This window comes from Amphiura filiformis, chromosome 6 (genome assembly GCF_039555335.1).
Source record: "Amphiura filiformis chromosome 6, Afil_fr2py, whole genome shotgun sequence".
Taxonomy (NCBI): domain Eukaryota; kingdom Metazoa; phylum Echinodermata; class Ophiuroidea; order Amphilepidida; family Amphiuridae; genus Amphiura; species Amphiura filiformis.
This window is the reverse complement of record NC_092633.1, coordinates 15,505,364-15,528,185: the sequence shown is the minus strand read 5'-3', so window position 1 is coordinate 15,528,185 and position 22,822 is coordinate 15,505,364. Positions and strand designations below refer to the sequence as shown.

The window sequence follows — 22,822 nt, the reverse complement described above, 5'->3', positions numbered from 1 at the left end:
CCTGGATGGTGAGTGAAAAAATTTTCACTGGCTGCCATTTATGCATGTGGAGACTTGTGTTAAATATCTTTCTCATATTTAAGTTTTCTTTAAATGTAATTCTTTATATCTTTGCCATTGCATTGCTTAACATCTCACAATTATAATGAGCATTGGAATGATACCAAACATACTCTTAAAAATAAATGTGTTTCACTCAGAATGACATTTTTATTTGATTTTGAAGTGTCTCTATTTGCAACTTAAATATCTGTATCCATGTATGGAAATATGATTTTATTGCATTTGAATAATTTAGAGAAATTGACAACGAAGGGCATATTTATGTCCATGAATTATGCACATATTTGACTCTCAAAATTGTGTTTAATGATAATAATTATGTAGCTTTAAATCCATATGTTACCCACTCCTTACCATTGCTTCATATTCATGTGTTAGGTCACATGATGTCAAATGTATTCATGTCTTGTAAATGTTACTGTATATGTAATAGTATTCTAAGCAATTCTGTAAATGTTTCTCACTGTAATAGTGAACTTCTAGTGCCAAAGATAAAACATGTAAGCTGTCTCAAAATGTTTTTCAAAAATTTAAGTTGTCTACTGTGTTTTATTTTAGAGATATTGTGTGGATAGTTAGACTGATCACTTTGTTTTTTACAAATAGTGTGTTTGTGACACATTCCATCTGGTATCCCAGCTGAAACATATTCATTAATTTATTTCTATTAATATTAAAAATGTAAGAAAGTGGTGCAGATTATTAAATAGACATACATTATTTTACATACATTATAAATTGAATACCTGAGTGGAAGAAGGGCCCAACTCCATTTTACAAAAAATTTTTAAATCTTATTTTAAAAGACATGTACCGTTGCCATTGCAACATATATCATTTCACATGTATATTATAATTAGAGAATAAAGGTATTGTTTTTAGCCGCTGGATTGCATATATCATCTCATATAACACGGGCGACATCATTATTTTAAGTAAAACAACGAGGCGGAGCCGAGTTGTTTTACGCGAAAAATAATGATGTCGCCTATGATATATGAGACGATAGATGCACGACAGCGACTAAAAACAATACCTTTATTCTCATTCTTAAACTACTTTAATTCAAATAAAAATATCGTAAGTATTACAAATTTTAATCAAATTAAATTCTACATTTTACAAGGAATTACCTAGGGCTTAAAATCGACCAGTCCCGTTGTTGCAGTGCGCCTCCGATTGGTTCAAATAGCGCCGATGCACACACTCGCTTACCCGTGTGATATCGTGTCATATCACACGGGTAAGAACCAATAAGATTGCAGGAACGTTCTCAAGTGTTTAAGAATGTATGTTCATGTACCAGTACTAATGGTCCCCACAAGATGACAACAGTATACGGAAAAAATGTGTTGGAGTTAGGCCCTTCTTCCACTCGGGTATTTATTTGCATATTATGCCCTGTCAGGGTGAGAAAGAAATGCCTGAACTTGGAATGAACTGCATTAAAGCACCCATTTAAATCACTAATTTCTTTGCAACCAGTCAACTGAATCAAATAAAATGTGCGAATATGATTGTACAATAACATGAGCTACGGCATGTGCTGCATTTAAATTGTTTGACTATTTCTCGACTTACATCCAAATAATTCACCCAGTATTTTTTTCTGGGACACACTGTATTCTGAAATATAATATTCAAATCAATAATTGCATCTTATACAATTAAAAATCAAACATTCAGATTTACTGTATTTACAAATTATAGGTTTTATTTTCATGTTTCTTTTCTATACAGATATCAAGCTTAAGTTTAAAGCAAGCAAAAATAAGTTAAATTCACAATTGTAGTATTTTTAAAATATCATAATTATCCTGAATAGATACACCTTTGTAAACAAATAAATAAAAAACTGGAAATTTCTCACTAGGTTAAGTTGCGTCCTGAAACATCAGACTTCTTCAGCATCATTAAAAGGCCAGTGTTTAAATGACATAAGTATGATACAGATGCCTGATGAAGGCCAGTGTTGATATGAGAGTTGTACAACACAGCACACCCAGTTGGCAAAAAAAAATATAAAAAAATAGGGCAAGCAAGTGAGAAATTGTGAAGAGAAATGTATAGCCAGGCAATGATTGTTAGCCATCAGTTTTCATTGATACTGGATGAGTCGGACACATTAAAATTCAACACAAGATTCAAATAATTTGTAGATTAATTGTATAGGCCTATTCCTAGCAAGTAATATATTCTGGACATTTCAAAAAGATCCAATGTTGTAGAAGCAGACTTTCAATAAACATCAAAATTGATGAGTACCAAATATCAAAATTGATGAGTACCAACCATTTTGATACAGTCTGTACTGGGCATTGGGCACCATTATGAACTTGTGTTCATGAAAATTAGAGTTAAAGGGGCATTTTGTGATCCACAGCTTCATCCGCTTTTCTCAGTCAAAAAAAAAAGATGTTTATAGCGCTGGAAACCTACATAATGTTTATATGAACAAAATATTTCACAGATTAATTCATTAATCCAAAATCATGATCGTCAATTTTGTATTTACGTTCGGTAATAACGAAATAACAACACAGTGGCTGGTGGAGCAGTGCAATACACATAATAAGGCATAACTCGCAAACGCAAATTGGAATCAACTGCAATTATGGGAATAAGCTTTTTTCTTTTTTATCTACTGAAAAATGTCATAAAAAGAGGGTGATAGGATCACAAAATAGCCCTTTAACGTGAGCCATGAGAAATGCTCATTTGAATAAGTGATTTTTAGCATATAATAATAATAAAATACATTTATAAAGCGCTATAAACGCAGTTTCAAAGCGCTGTACATTAAAATAACAAAACAAGTTTTACAAATATCAAGATACATGAATACATATTAAATACAATTTATAAAACACTATGACCAGCACAGAAATCTTATTTAAAAATACCCTTTAAAACAACAATTTATGCACACAAATATACTACTATAATAGCGTTATCTTTTTCAAGTGGAATGTAGGCTTGGAAGCAAATTTCAGATGGGTGGCACACACTCGTCATGGTTGCAATACTTCAGTGATGAACTTAACCGCATAGTATGAGCTTATGATCTTGGCATCCTGCAAAGAGAAAGAGAGCGAATCGCTATTGTTATTCAATCCCAAATATGAAATAAATATCATGTCAAATGCATCAGTAGGCCATACACTTCACATGGAATCATCCTTGTCCCGGTCCATCCCTTTTTAAAGGGATTTTTATTTTGTCTCGCCTGAACTTGTTCAGAAAGAGACTATGCGGTCACTATATCTGTCTATGTAGGGGAGAGTAGGGTAATCCCGGGCACCTTTCGTTAAGGCTACACAGGAACAACATTAAATAAAGTTCATCAGTGAAAATCGTATCAATGCAAAGTAGGAGTAATGATCTAACTAGTAACCAGTTTTTAATAACTCAACATCTAGTTAATAAGTTATAATTAAAAAACAAAATGGTAGAAAATGACGGGGTAATCCGGACACGGGGTAATCCCGGACACAATGATTGCTGCAAAGAGGGAAAGTATAGTAGGATGATAATCCCCTAGATGGTATTAGGTACTTCTGTTACCTCAAGCATAAAACTATGGGGGCTGTCGTTGTTGTCTATATTTTCGACATAACAAGTCTCCGGCATTACCCCATCTGTATAGAGACGCATGTGTGTCCGGGATTACCTCTCACGGTCCCGACTTAATTTTTGAGTGCTTGTTCTACTAACCCACTTTTCAGATACCAAATTTATACATCCAGCTAACAATCAAGTATCAAACATAATTTTTATCCATACTTCATCAGTGTTCATTATCGCATTAACTAATAAATCACTTTTCAGATAACAAGTCAAAAATGACAATTTCTGTTTTTCGTAATTTTCACCAAGAGAGACGAGACCCAAAGCGCTGGTAGTATAACGTGAGGTACACCTTGAGGTAGCTAATACCCTAAGGTAGTATAATAGGGCCACCCTTCTCCGTTGAGCTGCACTCGATGTGGCCGGGATTACCCACCGTCCGGCATTACCCCACTTTCCCCTACATGTAATGTGTATGGCAGATTCTCAGAAGTTATGAGAAATCATGGGACCCTCTCATTTTATTCAATTTTGTGAAAAAATACCCCATGCAAAATTATATCATTTCTGAACTTGGATCTTTTGCATGTGAAGTTGGTGGTATTTTAGGCGAAACATTTTGCTGTGCTATTTATTTCCAACAAACAAAATATTCATTGATTGCCTCATGACTCTCTTATGTGTTAGGTATATTATTTTCCTTTTCAAAATCATTGGTATTTAAAATGATCAACATCATCAAGTTCAATATTGTCTTCCAAAAATTCAAATTCTTGCAGAGGGAGTGCAGCCATTACACAGCATTGCCAGTACTTAAATTTCCATCCTAAGGTATAGTTTAGTCAAAAGTATAGTTTGACCTATCTGCGACATACCACTATCTTCAGGAGTAGGCTATATTAAGCTATCTTCAGTAGATAGCAAAGTGCCTGTATAAGCTATATTCGGGAGATATCAAGGTTCCAGCTGTATAAGCTACATTCTACAATGTATAATACTTTCAGCAGATAGCTAGGTACCGTTTAAGCTTTCGATAGTATGGTGCATGTATAAGCTATCTTGGGTAGATAGCAAGGTGTCGGCTATCTTCAGAAGATAGCAAGGTTCCAACTGAATAAGCTACCTTCAGTAGATAGCTAGGTGCCTGTATGAGCTTTCGATAGTGTGGTATTTGTGGTGCCATTTGTTGACGTGTCTGGTCTATATTTTGTGTGTTAAAGAAGTAAACACAGTATAGGGCTTGAATTATAATAGTTTGTGATGCTTCTGGCGAGATGGCACAAGACAATTTTCAAAATAAAATATATTGGTATTAATCCGCGGTGCTATAACGCCCGTCGATTATACGAGCTATACAAAGTATAGGTACCTGTGTAAACTTTCGATATGGTGCATGTATAACTAAAAGCTATCTTCGATAGATGGCAAGGTGTCGACTATCTTCAGAAGATAGCAATGTTCCAATTGAATAAGCTACCTTCTAGATAGCTAGGTGCCTGTATAAGCTTTCGATAGTGTGGTGCATGTATAGCTATCTTCAGTAGATAAATGCAATCTTCAGTAGGTAGCAAGGTGCCTGTAAACTTGTAAAAGCTATCTTCAGGAAATATCAAAGTGTCAGCTGTATAAGCTATTATAACGTGTCTATATATCTTCAGAGAATAGCAACATGTCTGTATAAGTTATATTCAGAAGATAGCAACATGTCTGTATAAGATATCTTCAGAAGCTATCTTCAGAGATATCAAGGTGCCTCAAAATTACTCAAAAAAGTTGAAAAACATCGTAAAGCCGGGCCAAAATTGCCAAAAATGGACTGAAAATCAAAAGAAAATACGTAAATTTAGGCAACAAAAAAAGAGGAAATCAGCTGAAAAGAGGAACTCTCACATCCCTCCCTGAATATAATTGTTTTTAATCCTTAGGATGAGAGGAATATGCCTACTTTGGTATGGGTTTTTAGCCCAAATTTACCAACTTTGAAATTTGGTCCGTGTTACCTTTTAAATCCAAAATCCACCCAAGAAACACAACTTGTAAAATGAGCACCAATTTGGCTATGCTATACTGCATTGGGCAATTCTTATTCTTCGCCCCGATTGAACGACATCAAAAGAGCTATAGCTTTACGGTCAAGAAACTCAGCTCTGCCAATCATATAGCGCGCAAAAAATACCACTTGCCTCTCGACCAGGCTTCTCGAACGATTACAAATTCAGTTTGAAAACTTACTTGCGGTAGTTGTGGCTTGCGTCGTTGTGGTTGAACTACCGCTACCAGTACCTGCAATAATAGATTTTAAGACAAATTCAGCACGATTTTGAAACTGACCGTCTATCAAACAGGGAAACTGGTTTATACTTCCCTCATCAAACTATTAGTAGGGCCGGATTTACCATTGGGCCAAATGGGCCTAGCCCCCCCAACATTTGGGAACCCCAAAATTGCCCTGTGCACGTTCCTGGGCCCCAAAACACTTGGACCAAAATATTATTGCAAAAAATGTCCGCGCTTTGCGCGCACTATAGCCCATTACATATCAAAATTCACCTTCATCTGGGCTAAAATAGTCTGAAATTTAATTTTTTCGCGCGCTTCGCGCGCAAACGTAGTAATATCGGAACGAAATATGCTCGTCACCCTCTTTGGGCGAATTTCGACCTAAAACCCACATTAATTTATGGATCAATCACGTGTTCTAGAGTATTTTGACACCACTTTTGGACATTCAAAATCTAAAAATTTTGGCCAAAGATTTCACAATTTATGAACTTCGTTATTTGGGCGAAATTCAACCTAAAAAAACCTTTTATGGATTTTGATCCTTGAATGGCCAAAAATTTCAACCCAAATGTTGAAATGTTTGGGCCAAAATTGCTCCAGTACCCTTGATCGATGTAGAAAAATGATTAAAAGTGTAAAATTCAACGTAATAACAAATGTCTAATTTCTAATCTCGAGCCAACTTCACCGCGCTCATATATCACTAGCAAACTTACGTTTAACTCTTTGCAAGTTTCCAAGTCCACCCACAAATCTATGTTGATGTTGCGAATGCCTAATCTTTCCGGGGGTTTCAGTCCTGTTTAACATGTTTAATGTCTCCAAAATTGTATAATACAATGCACGATCTATCGGAGACGGACTCGTGATTGGAAATATCTGCAATTACGGGATAGAAAATGACATAAATTAGCAAGGTAAATTGTGATAAAAAAAGGTAAAATGACATTTTACTTAAACCACGAGTTAAATACGCAAGTAGGCCATGCTTACAACGCCTTTTCCTAATCCTGGCCCTTATAAGTTCGTAAGTCTTGGTCTATTTCAATTTACTAATTGGTTTGAAATTATAATGATGTATAATTGGTTTGAAATTATAATGAATGATGTATATTCATGGTTTGAAATTGTTATTAATTGAACGATTTAAGGGATGGGGTATGAACGTTTGGACAGTATTTATTGTGGGACATTAGAGCACATCAGACATATCGAATTGCATTCTGAATACGAAGAATGTCCTTCTGATATCAAATAATTTAGATTTTTTGAAATTCGCTATGTAATACACATTTTATGGCAAATGATTAAAAATTGATAGCCTATTCTTGATATTTAACAGTACTCGAAGTAAACTTTATAAATCTGATGATTTATGTAGGTGGGATGAAAAGCCGACGATCAATTGAAAATTTTGACCTTTCGTATTGAAGGTGGATTTGTTTTTCCCAAAACACCAAAAAAAAATAGGTCTCTTTGGGAAAAAGTCCATATCTTCAATATGAAAGGTCAACATTTTCAATTGATCGTCGGCTTTTCCTCCCAGCTACATACACTTTGAGAATATATAATTAGATTTATTAAATTTACTTCGAGGACTGTTATATATCAAAAATGTGAAAAATTTGTCATAAAATTTGTATTATAGGCCTATCGTGAATTTCAAATAAAAATTCCCTTTAAAAGGGAAGGCCAGCGTCAATGCAGAAGAGGTCTTGTAAATAGTTTGGGTCACCGTGAAAGGCATTTTTAGGATCACGCTTACATCCATGTTACATGACAGTTCACCAAACCATCAATGGTGAAAACATGCACACTGAAACAGCAAAACACATTAACTCCTATAACTCCTGTCAACTCTTTAATTCATTACTCCAAATTGTTCTGTATTTTTGTCTTTACTGCTTTTTACCCATGCTTATTATAAATCAAGAAATACACTGCAGTTGTTAGTTAATTCGCTATGTTAACTCAACTTACATGCACATTTTATTTTAAAATAATTTTATATTATTTCGCAATGTATAGTTTATTATAAAGTAGATAGTGGCAAGCACATGATAAAGGACTGATCATTCACTACAATCTTCACTTTTAAACTGTATTTTTTGAATGTGTTGATTGTTAGTCCGAAACTCCTGCAAAGCTATGGACATGGCATCTTACCTACTCCATTCTGTAGTCTGCATTGTGTGTTTTCTCAGTCTTCAATCATTTTGTTGAATGTAATTTTATGAATCAAATAAAAAAGATAGAAATTGGCCTCACTTTAGTTATGTGTCATTTTACAGTATTTATCATTTATAAAGTAAGACAATAATTTATTTATTTTCTATAAGTGCATGTCAAAATATGGGATATATTGTTCAATATTATAGCTAGCCCCTAAAAACTTTATTTTCAATCGGATTTTTCCCGTTGAAAAGACAAAACTGATGTTAAAGATAGCAATAATATCATCAATAACATTTTGAGTCAATTTTATCCATAAAACGATACAGGATAGGATAGATAATTACTTTGACTTCAATGTGGTCCATATAATGAAGATTTTGATTCCACAACATTATTAGATCTGTTATCAACATATCAATTATGCACTCACAGGCAACCAAACATCATGCTATGCTCATGCAGTAGTCCACTGATATGACCTCGTGATCATTCCCCGCTTTGACCATGTCATTTTTTTGATATGCTGATTGCTGAACAAGTTTATGTTTATATGTGTAGGCCTAACCTATGATAACTTTTTAAGTCATAATTAATTCAAACATAACTTTGGCAATACTCAATCGTTTTCGTTCGTTGAAACGGCAAAACATACTTTCTTTTCCTTGCCAATCGAATTAGCAGACATCAAAAACATTTCCACCACGAGAAGTAAAAAAATAATTCATACCAATAGAAGAAGGCTATAATCTTAGCTAATCTTTAGTGTACACAAACCCCATCTCAGAATTAGGTACCAGCGCCCTATGCGCTGGCGAAAAATGAAAATTATTTGATATCAGAAAGACATTCTTGGTATTCAGAATGCAATTCGATATGTCTGATGTGCTCTCGTGTCCCACAAAAAATACTGTGGGAGAGAAGATGAAGAAAGAAGTCACTTGGTACCCCTCGCATGTATATTCAGTCGGGTGATTTGAATTTTTAAAACTTTTTTTTTCAATCAAAAGGAGTGATTCTCAATCTTTTACCATCTTTTAGCGATTAAAGTTAGCACGGTTAGGGGCAAATCTTTTCCCATTGAATTTTCAAAAGAAAGGATTGATTTTCATTGTTTTCAATCTTTTGCCGTCCCAAATTAGGGACAAGTCCTTTCCAGTTGAAAAAAGATTGAAAATGTTCACTCTAAAACAGTTTGATATCTCATTCCAAACATATGCAACACATGTGATTTGGCAGTACATTAGGCGTAACACTTGATTAGATAGTGAAATCAGTCTACAAAGAGAGTTAGAGTGAAAACAAAAACCATTTCAATCTGTTTTTCAATCAATGATTCATATCATAAATCGTTAACAGATTGACACATTTCAATCGGCCAATTTAAGAGAAGATCACCGACCCGGTAGCCACTACACCACATTTCGCCATAATACATTCTAGAAACGCTTGCTGTTAGAATAAGAAAAATTTTAATGCTAAATTATTGCACATTCTAGGGAAGCGTGGTTACCGTTTTGAAATAACCGAGTGAGAGGGTTTTCAAGAAAATATTTTTCCTGTCAAAACTGAAGCATCCTCTGTATAAAAGAAAATATGAATATTAACTGCACATCATATATAACGATTCGTGATACCCAATTGTGGCACATTTGAGGTCGTTTATGAGACAGAGAATTTTATTTCAATTTTATATACGTCAAAATATTTTTTAATTGAGCAAGAATAAGGATAGAAAAAACGTTAAAAATTCTATGTATAAATAACATTAGACCCGGCAAAAGATTACTGTTTCGTTTTTATGGTAATCTAATCTTTTATTTCCTGAAGAAACATTTGGGGTCTAAAATGGATTTTTTATGTAATTGATAAAAACATCGAACGACAAAAAAAAAAAATGGTAGGTTCCTCTATAGTATTTTACTGACCATGGAAATGTACTGACACCGTGCGAGCACATGTCAAAATCGATATAATGTATTGTCCATATAGACGCGCATTTATCATGTTTATTGACAGATTAACAACAATTGAGCGCTATTAATACACATTAATGTTTTTAGGCAAATAAAATTCCAAAATATGGTACGTTTTCTGCTTTTGCTTGTCACGTGGTAGGCCTATATTGAAGTTGCGATTATATCTTCAAATAAGTTTCAAATGGATTCCATCAAGACAAGTAGCCGAGTGGTCTAAGGCGCTAGGCTCATAGAGCATATCTAAAGCGGCGTGCGTGGTACGCCGTGAGTTCGAACCCCGCCTCTGCCAAACTTTAATAGAAGTAATATTAAAATTTAACTTTTTTTAAATTTCATATTGGGGTAAGTCCATATGATATCAAGGAGGTCCCCACCTGACCCCCTCAGATTTGCTTTATATTTTAGTCATATGTTGTACCTGTAAAAATATTAAAAACCTGCAAATTTGAGGTCTGTAGCTCTTACGGATTTTCTGTGGCAGCCATTTAAAGTTGGAGTATGGGGGTCTAAATTTGGATTCAAAAGTTGCCCTTTAAATAAATGTCATCTTTGGGAGTCTGTGACTTCTTTACAAAATAAGAGAGAGGTCTGAAACCTTGTATACACACTAACTGCATGCCCAATTTGTCAAAAAGTAAAAAAAAAAAATCTGTAATTGCGCGTTGTGTCACGGGGTCATTAAATATGCAAGAAAAAATGTAATGTTTTGTAAACTGGCAAGTTTAGCCCCTCTAAATTCACATTTTTTGTCAGATTAATTATTTTTTGTTGTCACTGATGCTAAATATAGGATAAATACAATACATATCCAAAAAATTGAGGTCACAACTCATTCACATTTCGAACAGCGCCCTCACGAAGATGAAATTTATTGCAAATTCAACATTTTCAGGGGTCCAAAGTCGATGTGGTCCACCTTCAAAATTTATAAAACATTTTTTTTATATGACTACTAGTCTTATATTACAACTTTGCAAAGTCCCAGTAATTGTCTAGGTTGACTTCATATAAAACGACAAGCCCAAAGTTGACCATTTTCTTATGATTGCATGTACTGCAAATGTGCCGAATTTGGAAGGGTTAAAGTCAAATTGGCCCCAATATTGAAAATAAAATGGAAATTAAAGTAAATAGGGCCAATAACTACGCATCTAGTCATTTATTTTCAATATTGTGGCCATTTTGACTTTAAAACCTTCCGAATTCGGCACATTTGCAGTACATACAATCATAAGACAATGGTCAACTTTGGGCTTGTCGTTTTATAGGAAGTCAACCTATAAGATTACTGGGATATAGCAAAGTTGTACTTTAAGACTAGTAGTCATATAAAAGTGATGTTTTATGAATTTTGAAGGTTGACCACATTGACTTTGGGCCCCTGAAAATGTTGAATTTGCAACTTAAATTTCATCTTTGCGAGGGCGCTGTTCGAAATGTAAATAAATTGTCACCTCTATGTCTTGGATATGCATTGTATTTGTCCTATATATCGCATCAGTGACAACAACAAACAATTATTCTGACAAAAATGTGAATTTAGAAACTAAAACATTAATGTTTTGTATACTGGCAAGTTTTAGCCCCCCTAAATTCACATGTGCCGAATTCGGAAGGTTTAAAAGTCAAAATGGCCACAATATTGAAAATAAATGACTAGATGCGTAGTTATTGGCCCTATTTACTTTAATTTCCATTTTATTTTCAATATTGGGGCCAATTTGACTTTAAGCCTTCCAAATTCGGCACCTTTGCAGTACATGCAATCATAAGAAAATGGTCAACTTTGGGCTTGTCGTTTTATATGAAGTCAACCTAGACAATTACTGAGACTTTGCAAAGTTGTAATATAAGACTAGTAGTCATATAAAAAAAATGTTTTATAAATTTTGAAGGTGGACCACATCGACTTTGGACCCCCTGAAAATGTTGAATTTGCAATAAATTTCATCTTCGTGAGGGCGCTGTTCGAAATGTAAATGAGTTGTGACCCCAATTGTTTGGATATGTATTGTATTTATCCTATATTTAGCATCAGTGACAACAAAAAATAATTAATCTGACAAAAAATGTGAATTTAGAGGGGCTAAACTTGCCAGTTTACAAAACATTACATTTTTCTTGCATATTTAATGACCCCGTGACACAACGCGCAATTACAGATTTTTTTTTTTTTTACTTTTGACAAATTGTCATGCAGTTAGTGTGTATACAAGGTTTCAGACCTCTCTCTTTTTGTAAAGAAGTCACAGACTCCCAAAGATGACATTTATTTAAAGGGCAACTTTTGAGTCCAAATTTAGACCCCATACTTCAACTTTAAATGGCTGCCACAGAAAATCCGTAAGAGCTACAGACCTCAAATTTGCAGGTTTTAATATTTTACAGGTACAACATATGACTAAAATATAAAGCAAATCTGAGGGGGTCAGGTGGGGACCTCCTTGATATCATATGGACTAATACCCATTGGGGAAATGTGACTGGGAGAATTTATGTATGGCGTGGAGTGGTGTGGGTAGCCACGGAGCCTCGCTGCCCCGGGCAGCGATTCCCATATGACTTAGGCTGATTGCGTCATCAAGTCACGTGGGATGCATGTACGAGCAGTGGTTTTAATAGCGAGATCTTGTTCAGTTAGGGATAATGACATGTCAATAGCTAAACGATTATCTTACTGACACAACTGAAACATGCACTGGCATGGAAGTTCTGTATCACAAGATATTAGAGAGACCAGAGTTTTAAAATTAAATCAAATACTGCAACTTACTTTTTGCAACTTTGCGACGTTGCGTCTGGAACCACCAGACTTCTTGTTGCCTGGTGGTTCCAGACGCAACGTCGCAAAGTTGCGAAAAGAAAGCCAGTAGTTAAGAACATTCATTAGAGATACCAGTTTGGTATGTAATTGCATGCACTTCCGTTTTGACTGATTTTGTCATTTATCATGGTTGGAACTTACCTGCGTATCTAGCGTCAACTGCTGCGCATCGTTGTCACGACTGCCAACCTCTTCTAACCATGCTGACGGTACAGATATTGCCGTTGGCGGTATGCTCAGCGGAGATGATAAAACTGAATAACAACGGAACGCGGTGAGCCAAAGAATGATAAGTAGATTAGGATGCAGAATTCTATTGCTAGAATTCATTTTATTTTATAAGTAGGCCTATCGGGATCGAGTATCCCGAGCAGGTGACAAAATGCTTACTAAATTCTGCGCTTAAAGTGTTCTCAGTAATTATGTTGCCAAGATGGGAATGGGTATGGTATTTATACGTTTTAAACAATAGATGATGAATGACGCACCTGTCTAGACGGACATACAGTAGACATTAATCCAACCAATGATTAGGCCTGCAACTTTATCACTGATGCAACATTAGATCCACATAAACCCTTTTCAAAACATTTATACAATATCGTGATAGTATGCATTAGCAAGAAGTTAACCTATTTACTGTATTATTTTTCTTAACTTTGCATAGTAGTCTTGATTAGTTTGCGTTCATGAGCTTTGCACATGTAAGCAGTTGTCTGGCTCCCAAAAGATACTGTTAGCTCTCCAATTAGTCGCCTCCTATACTGGTACCAGACCATAAGACGATATTTGGAAAGCCACAATCGCTCTCCAAATCAGTCCAAATCAGTATAGTAAGCTGAAGATTTTTGACTTGAGCGGCACGCCTTGAGCATGTTGAGAGCCCTTAATTCTTCGCAAATGAGATGGTGTTTGGCATTAGGCCTTCTCTGAACATGTGAGGAGTGTTCTGTTAAATCGTTGATCGTTATGCCTCCAGTATTGTCCAGTATACGTGCCAATGTTGGATTATAGCACTGGAGAATATGTTACAGAACACCCTTCTTAATATTTCATGGATGGCTGGTCTTGTAGGTCATAAAGCTCATTATATACACTGAAATAAGATGCGGAGATGTTCCACCTTTCACAGTATGTTCCATGATAAATTCAGTTGTTCAACAATTTTCCAAGGAGTCAAAAAAGTTCCTTTCTGGCCTAGTCTCTCCTGCTGTTTTTGATCACCGCTTCTCTTCTGCTTCACGGTTTTCCTTTGTTACCAATTCACGTCGTTCCTGACCAAGTTTTACCAGCAGCAAAAGACCACCACGTTAGTGGCCAATCCAAGCCCCTGTTCGTCCTAACTGGGTATATAGTATACAAATATTAACTGTCTATGAGTGTGATGGTCGAAATATAATCACGAGGTGAAAGATGGATTGTTCCATTCCACGAGCCGGAACGGCGAGTGGAATGGAACAATACATCTTTCACCGAGTGATTATATTTCGACCATTACACGAATTTAAGACAGTTAATATTTGTTTTATATCACTCATGCATAAATTCTATTACTAAAATACTATTTAAGGTAGGAAATACATTTTTTCATTAACTTTACACCATGTTTTGCTGTGATATATTTCACATTTTGGGGTCCACCCCATAACTAAATCGGCGAGTCCAAGAGTCAGCGCACGGCTTTGTGCAGGCGCACTACGCCAGAGCACATGATGGTAAAGACTATCACACGGAGGGTGATAGTAAAAATGGCAAATGGTAATCAACCAATGAACTGTCTAGAATTTATGTATGAGTGATATAACACCAACTATCTCCTCGCATGACTCACCATCGTCCATTGCATATGCTGTGGGTTTAATATGTTCACACCACAGTACCCAGGTAGATCCCCCGCAAGGCCAGTAGTGAGGAGGTGGTTGAGAGGAAGAATAAGGTCACGTGGCCAACAATGGCAGATGAGATCGAGAAAGCTTGGCGTGAATTTGATGATGATATCAGCATGATGCTGGAAAATACTCTGAAGGGAACGTCAAAAGTAATATCAATCAATCAATCAGTCACGTGTATGACCCTCTCCTCAAGACCACGCCACCTGGGGATGGAGCTGTGTTACCAGCAGCTAAGAGGATGATGGGATACCAATCACTCTGAGGAAGTATGTCGTCCAAGACATACGAAACTGTCAGGTCAGTGTTCAAAAGTTTGGTTTTGTAATATGAAAACTCCAAATTATCAAAGAGAAAGTTGGAAGTGATGGGCGATCTGATTTTATGACTATGGAAAGGTGCGATTTGAAACCGAACAGACACCAGAAGGAGATCAGTAAGCTGAGGAAGGAGTTAAGAGCACTGAAGCATCGATGGAAGAAATCCGGGCAAGAAGAGAAACCAGGACCGGCACAAATAACTCCGTGAGCAAGCCGGCGTGCAAGCACACCAGTTCACGAAGAGACTCTTTGAGCAAAGCAAGAGTGGAGAACTTAGGGCCCCACAGGAAGAGCTAGAGGACCATTTGAAGGAAACCTATTCAGACCAGCAACGTCAGGTACCAATGCCTAACTAACATCACAGGTTTAGTGACGCCAACTCAACCAGGCGTTAAGTTTGAACTTCCGCAACCAAAACTTGCTGAAGTTGAGAAGTTCATCAACAAAGCTAGATCAGCTTCTGTACGTGGCCCAAATGGAGTTCCATGCAAAGTGGAGTACTGCAGAAGGTGTTTACATCCCAAAGGATAAATGCTTCAGTACTTTGAACCAGTTCTGTCCCATCTCGCTGCTGAATGTAGAAGGAAAGATTATGTTTTGAATCAATCTTAGTAGAGAGAATTTCGTAATTTATGCTTGAGAACGGTTTTGTCAATACATCAGTACAAAAGGCTGGAATACCAGGGTCCCCAGGGTGCCTAGAGCACACCAGTATGAGAATGGCAAACCATACAGGAATTCAAGAAGTTGAGAAGGGATCTGAGTGTTGTATGGCTCGATCTGGCAAATGCTTATGGTTCTGTTCCGCATGAGCTGATTGAGTTTGCCATGGCATTCTTGTGGAGTCCTGAGAAGGTGAGAAACTTCATCATGCAGTACTACAGCGATTTCCGTATGAGGGTTTCAACGACACAGTACACAACCACATGGCAGAGGCTGGAAGTTGGAATACCAATGGGCTGCGCAATTTCTCCAATCCTGTTGTGCTAGCAATGGAAGATGTGATTAGAGCTGCAGAGAAAGCAGGACCTGGTGTTGAATTGGAAGAACTACCACCAATACGAGCATTCATGGATGACCTTACCCTCCTTAATCCAAGTACAGAGGCAGTTGAAGCAATCCTAGGTATTAAGCTTGCGTAGCTTATGGAGTGGGAAGGATGAAGTTAAGACCAGAAAGTCGAGGAGCCTTGTACTCAGACGAGGAAAGCTGACCGACTTCCATTTCACCCTTTGTGGAGAGGAGATCCCAACTATTCAGGAACACAGGAACAATGACCAGTGAAAAGCCTTGTGCGCTAGTACACAGAGGAACTGAAGGACATGAGAAGAGTGAAAGATAAAGCACAGCAAGTCAATGAAGGTCTTAAAGCCATCGATCAGTGCGCCTTGAAACTGTGGTGCTCGCAATATGGTCTCATGCCACCAATCATGTGGCCACTCACATATCACAGTCTACGAGGTAGCAATAATCATGTGGAGGCAATGGAGTGGAAGATCAACAACTTTGTCAAGAAGTGGCTTGGAGCTCCACGCAGCTTAACAAACATCGTAATCCACAGCAGCCGCATTATGTTGACTGTTCCAGTGCGTTCTCTTGTTGAAGAGTTCAAGGTGTCCAAGGCAAGATCATTTATGACCCTGAGAGACTCAAAGGACCCAAGAATACCCAGGCAGATGTTAGGTCAAGGAGAAAGTGGACAGCGAGCTTGGCAGTTGAGGAGGCAAGGTCAAGACTTAAGCACAAGGAGATGATTTGGTGCTACCCAGCTAGGCCGTCAGGGGCTTGGTTGGACTCCGCACAAATGGTGGTCATCTTCTTCAGACAAGAAACGCCAAGAGCTGGTTTCGCAAGAGATCAGAGAGGCAGAAGAGAAGAGACTGGCTATAGCGGTGGGTCAAGCTAAACAAGGCGCTTGGACACGGTGAGAGAGTGTTGTCTTGGAGCGTGCTTTGGCGGATGGAACCTCTTCTCGTTTCTGTGCAGGTCAACATAAATTATGATCTATTGCCAACACTAGCTAGCCTGGGCGTCTGGTATGAGGACAAAACAGACTGTTGTAACATGTGGAAAAGGGGTACTTTGCAACATATTCCGAGTGCATGTACACCTACTCTTGCAAGTGGTTTGTACACCTGATCCTCGGAGTGATAGTGGATCATAGAGGCAGTCAAGCTGCAATTTGATCAGAATAATGCTTCACAAGCTCCCACCAACATCAAGCGCGCTACATATCATTTGTGAGGGAGGGCTCTCAGTCTAGGTCATACAGCTAGTTTAAGATCGAGCATCCTTTCGTCAGCAAACGACAGGTGTATTAGGGCTGATCTGGATGAGCTGGCTGTCCCATGGGAAGACAACATTGATGAAACTCATGTGAGAAAATTGACCAAGTATTCAGAATTTAGAACAGAATGCACGGATAGAGGGTGGAAGGCTTCTTGCTACCCCTTCGAAGTCGGCTGCCGTGGTTTTGTTGCACACTCTTTCCAAAAGTGGTTGCGAGATCTAGAGAGATAAAGTCACTTAGCAGGGCAACGTCAGAGGCTGCAGAATCAGGATCGTCATGGGCATGGTCCAAGTACATTCAGAGGAGTAGATAATCTGAAAGTGAAGTACATCATCAGTATCCTCAGCCAGATCAGGCAAGCTAGCTAGCCATATCTTTTACCTGTTCTCATTTCTTCATATAGCTAGAGTTAAGTGATTCCAGCTGCATGGTAGGATTAGAGGCGCCGGACCCCGTCTGCTTAGTACAGACTAGTTTGGTAATCTGGGGGTACACATACACATATCCCCTTTTGACGGTGATGGCGTATCCGGCCCCATGGGCAAAGCTTCTTGCTTTGTCAAGCTGACATAGAATGGGTGCTAACTGGTGCTTGATCTCTTCTTTTGGTTGGCTGGGCTGCGCCCGATACATTTTCTGAGAAGCAGATATTTATTTAGCAGCAGATGCTAGAAGCATAGTTTTAGTTTTATTAGTAGCTCACCACCCGAGTGAGTCTTGATTATAAGAGGGCCGAAACTCTCCAAGACAGGTGGCAATTAAGTGATGATCCCGCTGGTGAAAGCACAAGACCATTTCCATCTTGGCAACATTTAACCCATGGGATCGTACATACTGGTCTCACAAAAAGTAACTCGGTCGTTTTAAATACGCTTAGAACTTTTAAAACTATTTAGTGTTAAGTATTGTATTTGGTATTTGAAAATACTAGGATGACGGACCTGAGTATTGCGGTTTCACTCTAAGTTTGAAGGTGACAAGTGCCATAAACTCTTTTCAAGTAAATTGAACTTGAGTCGTAAGTTCGTAAAATTTCGTAAAATCCAACACAACCACGTCGATGGTTTTCTTGTCTTCCAAGGTGTGACGCTAGATCATTGATGGTACCGGTGAGTATAAGTTAGGTTGGATCTGAAGCAGTTCTGGTATTTGGTAATCTTGGTATTTGCAGTTCTTCCTAGCGCCTGTCAGCTCTACGATGATAATAGTCTATATTCTATTATTCTTGTAAATAAGATGGTGATATCTAGTAGTCTGTATTCTTGTAAATAAGATGGTGATATCTGGTGTCTTTGATAGATGTATGTGCCAGATCTGATGCAATTATTGCTCTCAGTGCAGTAGTGTTTAGTCGTGGCGTGGTTGAACCTTCCGCTTTGTATTAAATGAGTAGCTGCAACCATTGAGGATGTGGAACAGCGTGACATAGTTGGCAGAGTCCTAGATTGGTCTTGCCTCACAGCTTCAGATTGACAAGAGAGGGAAGTTGATAATGAATAGAGTTGCTGTGGAAGGACAGCAACTCTGGTGTCCAAGTATAGATGTTTCTTCCAGGAGGTATCGACCTGCATGACAGACTCCTAATTCGGCCATTGTCCTTGTTTCGCACATCCATAGGTAGAACAACAGTCCTCCTCATCTGATCTTTAACCAGCTCAGCGAGGCAATGCCTGTGTTCTTGATGGCATATGTCGCTGATCAGCTTCTGGTTTGACCCCTAGCCATCTCATTCAGGATTAGATAGCGTGAAGTTCTGTTTTAGTTCTTTCACACCATTCCACTTGGCTTTGTTTTTCTTACTTTCTATGCATTTCATGTAGAGTGTCTGGGTACTTCCATATTGCTTGTTTTACTTTATCTACTTCAGACCACTGAGCGCGGGCACATCTTATTCTTGGCCATTGATACAGGTAGTTCGTGCTTTTGATATGTAGGATATGGTAAACTCTCATGTCATTGTGGGTACGATCGCATTGTTGTATATCAGCAACTTCATAAGTCCACTTATTTTGTTTTGTTAACTTGTGTCGGTTGTCTGCATGCAGCATCTGTGTAAACTTTGTGTTAACCATGTCCCTAATGTATTGTCCTCCAGTTTCCCGCGAAACCGCACGGGTTGCCCATGTCCACAGTCAAGTTCAACCCATTGGTTTGGTTTTCATGGTCCGTGTTCACTTGAGGAAGTTGTTCATCACGATCATGTTTTAGCAGACGGTATAATATTGTGATGTCAGACCCACTCGTGCAGTCCCCGAGGTGATTGGACTGGTGCAGTACCGTAATGCATTTTGCAGGTCCAGCCATGTTGTCACAAATCGGTTTGTCATTCATTTTGGTATCTTGGAATGCTTGTGTGTCACATGTTGATGTATATTATGATTCATCCAGTCGTAGAAACAGAGGTGAATTATAAATAAAATACTGGAATAACTTACGAATTTTTGCGAATTTTCATCCAATCTCATTGGACTTCATCTGGCAACTGCAAAGATGCTCCGGTATTGATCGTAGTCGGAGACTGGTCACGTGTCAATCGGCAAGGAATATTGACAATCGATGAATCCCAGGCGTGCGACAGTTGGAATCTCAGGAGGAGGATGTTATCATTCTAGATCGTGAGGAGAGGTGGTTTGAGCGGGGAGTTCGAGAAGCGATTTGGGAACGAGTGGAGAAGCCATCCCTCAACAAACGAGGGGGCCTGAGATTCCAACTGTCGCACGCCTGGGATTCATCGATAAATTGTCAATATTCCTTGCCGATTGACACGTGACCAGTCTCCGACTACGATCAATACCGGAGCATCTTTGCAGTTGCCAGATGAAGTCCAATGAGATTGGATGAAAATTCGCAAAATGCGTAAGTTATTCCAGTATTTTATTTATAATTCACCTCTTTTGTGTCACACATCCTGATATCTTCTCCATGAAACCCTTCATTGGATATAAGAATATTGTCTCTCCCGAACTCGTAGGAACTCCCGAATTTGTATTCCAGAAACCACAAATTACATCAAGTACGCCATGTTGTTCAAGGCATATCTTCCACACTAGAAATGGGATGCGATTGGTACCCATAGCACTGGTATTTTCTTCTTTTCTGAAGGTAGTTGTTAAACTCTGACAGACTGGGCTGCTTGGTTTTAAATGGCTTGGTCGGCTTTGGTGGTCTCTTCATGCCCTTCAGAGGGGATGGTATTTGTATTCACGATTTTTGTCGCTGTTTAAGTATATGAAAGAACTTCTTTGCAGCTGGTTTGCTGAAGGAAAGAGACCTCTGGCTTGCTTCTCATTCAGTAGACTTTTTACGTATTTGCGTGGATTTTGTCCGAATTTCTTTCTTGTGATTTCAGGGATTTCAGCTCTAGTTACCTTACTTTGTACAATTTCAGTTTCCATCAATTTGGGCTTGTTTATATTGTCTTTTAGTGTATTTCTTCAACCGTCTTAGCTTTCTTTCTTATCTTGAGCATTGCTGCTTTTTATCAGCATTTCTGTAGATTGCTGGTTTGACTCCAAATCTGGTCTATGAGTCTCTTATAGACATGAGTCTCCTCACCTCACCTCACCTCACCTCACCATCCTCATCATGGGGGTGGGTTGCAGCCAGTCTTGTGATGAGCCTCCATTTGCATCTGTCTTGTGTGGCTTGGGTCGCAGCGTATGTGGTCATTCCCGTCCAGGATTTGATGTTTGATTCCCATGATGTATATACGTGGACGTCCTCTGCCTCTGTTACCTTGTGTTTTTCCTTGCAACAGGGTTCTAGCAAGGTTTCCTGCACTGCCTCTTGCTACATGACCAAAGTACTGTAGCTTGTGTTTTCCAGATTTGTCAATTGCTAATCATGCTAATTATGAATTCAACCTATTTCTGTTGGTAATTCTTCATATATATAGTTGCTCATTGAAGGATTTCCAGATTGAGTCTCCAGATGGCTTCGGCAGATTTCTGACATTTCTGACATTCACGTGGGCTTCTTCTTTTGTCTTTCTTTTTATGATAAAAACTCTTGCCTATCGACTCACAAACAGTGAGGGGTATATCCTAGCATTCTACTCTTGGGTTTTGATGCGCCAAATAACTTCGACTGGTTTGACTTATGCCTTCGTGGATGAGCATGACTGTAATGAACTTGTTCCACTTCCAGATCTTTTTTGATGGAGCTTCACATTCTTGAAGCATATAGGACAGGTAGAACCACTATCATTAGTAGTATTCAAACTACTCATCTATTAGTTGTTTTCAGAGGTTGTTGCCGTAGAGTCCATCCTTTTAGTCCTAATCTTCTGCCCCCGCTCTCGCATGGACCTAGAGGTGCTTTTCTTTATAGGACTATTCGTAGCAATTTGATGGAACTTGAGCACCCTGATCGAGCCAGTGCACTGTAGAAAATTCTATAGCTATTAGCTAACAGCTGTCGCATGGAAAGACATAGATTGCAAAGGACAATGTATTTACCTTGAATGTAGTTACCTTGCTTTAGATGCTTTTAATCCTCTGCAAGTGCAATGGGAATTACTGAGATGGTTAGAAGTTAATTTTTCTGTATGCATCATCAGTAATGACTGCTGACATTGTCACGTGAGCCGCTACAGACTTTGAGTATTCGATGTAGAATATTTGAAGTAACATATCTACGTTATTTAATCTAGTCTCATTCTCATTCTAATGTTTTAAGTTCTAACGAATCTTTGATGACGTAAAATCGATATGTTACGTAGAATATCTAGTTAGTACAAATATATTATCGATTTTACAGCATCAAACATTCGTTTAGAACTTTTTAACTGGAAATAGAATGGGAATATGTTATATTTAAACCAACAAAAAAAACATTGAATATTCTACTTTGACTAAAAAGTCTCATATATGCCAACAGAAAATGATTTTTCCCAGCAAAATTTAAAATTCACTCCTTTAATGTTACCCAAATAAAACCAGTCTTGCATTTGAAAATCATTCTACTCGTTCAACTCGACCAGACAACAGTAATGAAGACAAGATATAACTAGTTCACTTTTTAATGTTCTATGTAGAACAGATTTTGATTTTTTATTATTAGTTGCTACATATAAAAGTCATATATGAAAAACTGATCCAAACATTTAAACACCTTCACCGGACAAATGGATAAGATGTGTATCAAGTACAAAATTCAAATATGTAAAAATCTCATATTTTTGGATAGGTTGGAAAAGGGTAACAGACACTTCTTTTTTTAGGCCTTAAGCTGCACTTTCCTGACAGTACTGATGATTCCATCAGTTTCATATCAATCTTACAAAAGTGACACAGATTTAACACAAAAGCTGTCTAGACAGCTTTTAGAGACATCCCTTACATTTTGTATAAACAACAATTTTACAATCCCTTGATGATTCCAATGTTGGTGCTGTTTTTTTCTTCGCAATGTTTTTGTTTGGTTTCTGCAATCTG

The 22,822-nt window shown here is 37.8% G+C and overlaps 1 protein-coding gene across 1 annotated transcript; it reads right to left on the bottom strand.

Moving 5' to 3' along the window:
* Positions 1-1,750: 1,750 nt before the first annotated feature.
* LOC140155040 (uncharacterized) lies at positions 1,751-14,237 on the bottom strand. Its single transcript, XM_072177723.1, has 4 exons — positions 13,030-14,237; positions 6,630-6,792; positions 5,863-5,913; positions 1,751-3,137 (listed from the first exon to the last, which is right to left on the bottom strand). The coding sequence occupies exons 1-4, from the start codon at positions 13,216-13,218 to the stop codon at positions 3,103-3,105; spliced, it is 438 nt and encodes a 145-aa protein (XP_072033824.1). The 5' UTR covers positions 13,219-14,237; the 3' UTR covers positions 1,751-3,102.
* Between the last annotated feature and the right edge of the window lie 8,585 nt (positions 14,238-22,822).